The sequence below is a fragment of the Lathyrus oleraceus genome, chromosome 5 (genome assembly GCF_024323335.1).
Source record: "Lathyrus oleraceus cultivar Zhongwan6 chromosome 5, CAAS_Psat_ZW6_1.0, whole genome shotgun sequence".
NCBI classification, from domain to species: domain Eukaryota; kingdom Viridiplantae; phylum Streptophyta; class Magnoliopsida; order Fabales; family Fabaceae; genus Lathyrus; species Lathyrus oleraceus.
This window is the reverse complement of record NC_066583.1, coordinates 571,382,645-571,389,885: the sequence shown is the minus strand read 5'-3', so window position 1 is coordinate 571,389,885 and position 7,241 is coordinate 571,382,645. Positions and strand designations below refer to the sequence as shown.

The 7,241-nt window shown below is 38.5% G+C and overlaps 1 protein-coding gene across 1 annotated transcript; it reads left to right on the top strand.

Annotated features, from left to right (window-relative positions):
- The first annotated feature begins 222 nt into the window (after nt 1-222).
- Nucleotides 223-2,215, top strand: LOC127082136 (uncharacterized). Its single transcript, XM_051022360.1, has 3 exons — nt 223-339; nt 461-551; nt 1,389-2,215. The coding sequence occupies exons 1-3, from the start codon at nt 223-225 to the stop codon at nt 2,213-2,215; spliced, it is 1,035 nt and encodes a 344-aa protein (XP_050878317.1).
- Nucleotides 2,216-7,241: the final 5,026 nt, after the last annotated feature.

The window sequence follows — 7,241 nt, the reverse complement described above, 5'->3', positions numbered from 1 at the left end:
AATCTCGGAACTAAAGATGAGGTGAAAGAGGTCAGGATTGGGGCCGCTTTAGAGGAAAGTGTGAAGACAAGGTTGATAGAGATGTTGCGGGAGTTTATTAACATTTTCTCTTGGTCTTACCAAGACATGCATGGGCTCGATACAGATATTGTGGTGCATAGGCTACGTTTGAAATAAGAGTGTCCACCTATCAAGCAGAAACTTCAAAGGACGCACCCAGATATGTCCAAGAAGATCAAAGATGAGGTTCAAAAACAATTTGACGCAGGTTTTCTGGCTGTTACTTCGTACCCTCTGTGGGTGGCAAATATCGTTCTCGTGCCTAAGAAGGATAACAAGGTAAGGATATGTGTTGATTATCGGGATCTGAACAGAGCGAGTCCCAAGGATGATTTCCCGCTTCCTCATATTGATGTATTGGTAGATAACACTGCATAATTCTCGGTATTTTCTTTTATAGATGGGTTCTCTGGTTATAATCAGATCAAAATGGCTTTGGACGATACGAGAAGACGATGTTTATCACGCCTTGGGGAACCTTTTTCTACAAGGTAATGCCTCTAGGCTTGAAGAACGTCAGAGCAACCTACCAGTGCGCTATGGTAACTCTCTTTCATGACATGGTCCATAAAGAGATTGAGTGCTATGTGGATGATTTGGTTGAGAATTACCATACGGAGGAAGAACACCTTATCAACTTGCATAAATTGTTTAAAAGAATGAGGAAATTCAGATTGAGGTTGAATCCCAACAAGTGTACTTTCGGGGTTAGATCTAGTAAATTACTTGGCTTTCTGATAAGTGAAAGAGGAATTGAGGTTGATCCTGCAAAGATAAAAGCAATCCAAGAGATTCCTGAACCAAAAACAGAAAAAGAAGTGCGTGGTTTCTTGGGGAGATTGAACTATATTGCAAGGTTCATCTCTAATCTAACATCCACTTGTGAGCCAATGTTCAAATTATTAAGAAAAGATCAGGTCGTTAGATGGAATGAAAATTGTCAAGAAGCGTTCAAAAGAATAAAAGGATACTTGCAAGAATCGTCAATTCTTATGCCTCTAGTGGAGGGAAGACCGTTAATCATGTACCTTACAGTCCTCAATGAGTCAATGGGGTGTGTATTAGGCCAACATGACGATTCTGGCCGAAAAGAGCATGCAATATACTACCTGAGCAAAACGTTTACCAACTATGAAATCAAATATTCACTGCTCGAGAAAACTTGTTGCGCTCTGGCATGGGCTGCTCGTTGGATGAGACAGTATATGTTGACATACACTACCTTGTTGATCTCAAATATGGACCCGATCAAGTATATTTTTGAGAAGCCTACTCTCACAGGAAGGGTTGCCCATTGGCAAATGATTTTAACAGAGTATGCTATTCAGTATACGAGTCAAAAAACATCAAGAGTAGTACAGTTGCTGATCACTTGGCTCATCAACCTATAGAGGATTATCAGTCGATGAAGTTTGAATTTCCTGACGAAGATGTATTGTTTCTCAAAGAATATTACAATAGACCAGACCCAAATGAAGGACCAGAACCAGGATCGCAATGGACGCTCGTGTTCGACGGTGCTTCAACTGCTTTGGGAAGCGGTGTCGGAGCTGTCATTACTTCTTCCACGGGTTTTTATATTCCTTTCACTACCATAATTTGTTTTGATTACACAAACAACATGGTCGAGTATAAAGCTTGCATATATGGTATAGAACGATCTATTGACTTGAGAATCAAATATCTCAACATATATGGGGACTCAACTCTGGTTATCAGCCAAATCAAAGGAGAGTTGGAGACAAGACACCCAAATTTGATTCCATACCGGGAGCATGTATTGAAGTTGATTCCGTATTTTGAGGAGATCACGTTCGACCATATCCCAAGGGAAGAGAATCACTTAGAAGACACACTGGCTACTCTAGCATCCATGTTCGAAGTTAAGTGGGCGAATGAGGCCCCCTCCATCAGCATTATGAGGTTAGATGAGCCGACATTTTTCTATACTAATGATGAAGTGAGAGATGATAAACCATGGTTTTATGATATCAAAAGATACCTTGAGAAACAAGAGTACCTAGAGGATGCATCTATCCTAGATAAGAAGACATTGAGGAAGCTGCCTACTAGGTTTTTCTTGAATGGTAATGTGTTGTATAAGAGAAATCATGATTCTTTTTTTCTCAGATGCGTGGATAGACACGAAGCATAAAGAATTATTGAGGAGATTCATGAAGGTTCATTTGGAACCCATCCCAGTGGTCATTCCATGGCAAAGAAGATTCTGAGAGCAGGTTATTACTGGATGACCATGGAAACTCATTGCCACCTTCATGCCAGATCGTGTTACAAGTGCCAAATTTATGCTAAAAAAGTGCTTGTTCCTCTCATGACTTCGAATGTTTTGACTTCTCAATGGCCCTTTGCAATGTGGGGCATTGACATGATCGAACACATCGAGCCCATCACTCCGAACGAACACCGTTTCATCCTAGTGGCCATCGATTATTTTACCAAATGGGTGGAAGTTGTTTCTTATGCTAATGTGACTAGGCAGGTGGTTTCCCGTTTTATCAAGCAGAATATCATTTGTCGTTATGGGATTAATGAGAAGATTATTACGGATAATGGGTCCAATCTCAATAACAAAATAATGACGGAGTTGTGCCAGAATTTCAAGATTCATCATCAAAACTCCTCCTGGTATCACCTGAAAAAGAATGGAGCTGTTGAGGAAGCCAATAAGAATGTCAAGAAGATTGTGCAGAACATGGTTGTAACCTACAAGGACTGGCACGAGATGTTACCTTTTGCTTTGCACGGTTACCGTACTTCGGTGTGTACCACGACCGGGGAAACTCCCTTCTCATTAGTGTATGGTATGGAAGCAGTTTTGTCAGTTGAATTTGAATTCCCTTCGTTAAGGTTGATGACAGATGTGAAACTAGACGAGGTTGAGTGGGTCCAGAACATATTCAATCAGTTGAACCTCATCGAAGAGAAGAGAATGAATGTTATCTGTCATGGATAGTTATATCAAAAGCGGATGAAGAAGGCGTTTGATCAGAAAGTCCTTCCTCAGAGTTATAAGGCTGGTGATCTCGTGTTGAAAATGATTATTCTCCCTCAATTTGATCCCAGGGGCAAGTGGACTCCGAATTATGAAGGGTCATATGTTGTGAAGGAAGTTTTCTCTGATGGAGCCAAGATGATTGCAACTACGGATGGTGAATACTTTTCACTCCCTGTGAACGCAAACGTAGTCAAAAAACACTTCGCATGAAAAGGATCCGCTAAGTCGACGGCTTAGGCAAAAATGGGCATCCCGGCGAACCAAAAAAATGAATAAAAAGGTCCGGGAAAAAGTTAGGGATGAAAAAATAATAAAGGAAAAATACATCCGTTAAGTTGAAAACCCGAAAGGGTAACTTGGGCAAAAAGGGTATCCCGGTGGATTGAAAACCTGAAAGGGCGATCCAAGCAAAAGTTAGGGATTGAATGAGAAAGGCTACGTCTTATGGAGGATCTTTGATTTCATCTGGTTGTTACAGTTTGAAACCCCGAGGGGAAGGAATCAGTCTAATCACCTTCTTCAGAAAGCAAAGTGATGAGAGTGTTGAGGTCATAAGACTTATAGCAGAATCTGAACTTGATGGAAATCCGTGTTCACATTGCCATTTTTTGTAATACTCTTTTGTTGTTATTTTTTCAATTACCTTTTTCTAGGAATTTCTTCCCGATGTAAATGCTTATTTACAGGCCAACTTTCAATTAATAAAAGTTGTTTTCACTCAAAAGCTTGCTCTTTGTTTTTACTTTACTGTTTTGTTTACAAAAACGTCTGAATTTCTGATAATCATTGTGAAGGAGAAGGGCGATCCAAAATGCAGCGGAATTTAAAATTTCTCCTTTAGTGATCCTTACGAATGGACATGATCAGTGATAGAATCGTTACCTCGTGTAGCAATTGTAACCTTTGATGCAGATCTACAGAGCGATCACGAATGTTGAACGATGACAACGCCTCTACTCAGTCCACACGAACTGATTCCTTGAATCTCATTGATAGCTGCTACAAATGAAGGTTTTTAGTGAGAAAAAGAGAGAAACGAAATTGTAACTACACAAATGCTTCTACACAAGAGTTCTATTTATAGAACCACTTGTGTGGGTTGTAATCTAAAAAGCCCACTCAAGTGTATGTGGCCCATATCTTATAATATGCCAAAATCACTTAAGCGCATGGTACCTTACCATATTTAATATTCTACTTAAGTACACCGTACCTTACGATGTTCTACAATTCACTTAAGGGCACCGTACATTATGGTATTCCTTAGTTACTCTATCTCTCATTAATCTGTCCTTTTGTGTGTGACCCTGTAGGTTTTCGCGGCATTGACAATTATATTAAATCATGTATTTAACATAATAAACAGTGAGCGGTATCTAGCAACACATCACTGCTACCCAAGACACGAAAATGTCATGTGATCTGACAAATCCTTTTGTGATAATACTTATGTGTACAATTATCCTTTTGCCCTTATGTCTATATTGAACACAAGGCATAGACCGTGTTATCCTTGTCCAGTTCAATATTGGGCCCATACACATTTATCCTGTTACGCAGGATGGGAAAATTCCATCTAGGTCACTCATGTCCCTTAGCATGCTTCGTGGAGTACCCATCAACTATCTTTATGGTCATCAAGTTACGGACAATGTTTGATCAGCAATAAGGCACTCAACTCTACATCTAGGGTCCATGGTGGTTTCAGGTTAAAGGGTGGTATACACCATTATTACCATGAGAATAACTTATGACACTTTGTATAACATTCTATATAGTATTCTCATAGCGGGTCAATCCAGTATAAATATTACTCTTAATATTCATACCTATGTTTAAGACTTGATAACTTTTTATCCATGATCCATGAGATGTGATCATCAGTCTATATACATAATAGTCTTAATGCTTTAATGTTATCCCACTTCACAATAAAGCTCGACTACGGATACTTTAAGAATAATGTTCTTATGTTTAATGTGATATCATGATTAAGTCACACTTGATACATTAAACGGACTAGCTATTCTAGGGACTTTATTAAACAAACATAATAAAGAAAAAGCCATTTATTATTAATAAATAATTCGATACAAGTACCAAAAGTATTGGCCTCTAGGGCTTACACCAACACATTGCATCTGAAAATTCGAAAGGCTTTACATAACATGATTAGAAACATTTGAATTTTCTTGCGATTTTTGTGCGGCCTGGTTGATAAACAAAGTAGTCATGCTATACCTCGAGCACTTTGGAGTGATTTGTTTTGCAGGGGCTTTTGATCACTCGCAGGTATGCGACATACCTGTTAGTTTTCCTAAAGGGGGGTCTTTGGTTTTCTTGATTGACAAGATTTCTTAGTAAAGAATTTGTGTTCCCTAGCAGTTACTGTCGAATTTTTTCTTATTGGAGAATATGTACACCCGAGATAGATTTTGTCATCCCCAGTTGTGAGATCTTTCTTATTTCTCAGCCGAGTCTGTTTAAGATTCTTCTCACTCTCTAGTAGGTTTTCTTTATTGAGATTTCCTGTTTAGGCATTCTCATGTCTCCAGCAGAAACATGTTTTGAGGTTTCTTGTGTAAAGATCATTTATTCCTTAACCAGAGCTTTGTGCATAAATCCCCTTATCCCCAACTGTGCAGGATTTTGTCATTCCCCGAGCAGTCATAAGTGAATTTTGTTCCCCACAAGTCTTGTGGTGATTGGTATCATCCCTGACAGTTTTCAATCTTCATTAAATCTCCCCTTTCAGAGTTTGCATTTAATATTTGAATCTCTCCACCAGAGCTTACAATCTATTTTTCGTAAATCCCCCACAGAGTTCTAGTTTTTTAGGACTCTATTCAGCAGTTCCCCACATCTCCTTTATTTCCCGACAAAACCATGCATCATTACATTGTATCTATAAAAATTGCATAGCATTTCCATTTTTTAATGGAGCATTACACCGTAAAAAAATTCAAACATGCATCTAACATGATCCAATTAAGGTCTTCTTGATGTATCCCAGGAGAGTAATTCTCACAAAATACCCTGATACATGGTGCATTACCGGCTTGGGTCTCTTTATCCAAAGACCAGTGCTTACTGGTGTTTCCTTGGTCAGGTCTGTTTAACCCTCCTTGATTAAGTCCAATCATTATTGGAATTCCCCAAATTCCAGTGCTTACTGGCGTTTCGTTGGTCAAGTCTGTTTAGCCTTCATTGGTTAAGTCCAATCCTTATTGGCATTTCTTAAAGTCCAGTGTTTACTGGCGTTCCCTCAGTCAGGTATGTTTAGCCCTCCTTGGTTAAGTCCAATACTTATTGGCATTTCTCAAAGTCAAGTGTTTACTAGCATTTCCTCGATCAAGCCTGTTTAGCCCTCCTTGGTTAAGTCCAATCGTTATTGGCGTCCCCCGTAGTCCAGTGTTTACTGGCATGTCCTCCAGTGACAAGAGAAAAGAGAAAGGTTGACCATTACCCAATGTATTACCTTTCCTCAGAGTGCAAATTTTACGGTTCTTTTGGTATTAAATCCTCTTCCACCTTGAATGTCTCAAAGTCATTGCTTTTTCTGACCTTTCAGGTCAAATAAGATTGAATCGCGCTGATCCGCTGTCGCACACAAATCAAAAACGAGATTAAAAATGTAGTAAAACGGAAGCGACACTCGAATATCGTATCATAAGGACTCTTGAATGTTATAACAAAACGAATGAAAAGAATGGGATTTTTAAGGTTCAAAACTTAAATCAAAGATGATTAAAGGTAAAAGCAAAATTGATAAATAAGCTAATCTATTGTATCGATTTTTGACTTATCATCGATTTTTATAATTTCAACTCCCTAGCAGATTCAATCCCATTCGATTACAATACCCACTGACAAGCGCAATTGGTATTATATGATGTATGTTCCTAATTTCCTAATTAAGTAAACGGATTTAAGCAGACGCAAATTAAGCAAACGCGACTTAATCAAACACGATAACAAAAAAGCTACGCTAACGTGATTATAGTTAAGGATCATACAAACAATCAAATTTAATCAACTCTAACCTATAAGAAACAATTGAATAAAGAAAACGAAAGTAATTGAATTAAGCAAACGAGTTTATAGGAAGAATTGAAAAGAAATCGAAATTAAACTGAAATTAATAAAAACCTCAAAGTGGAATTCG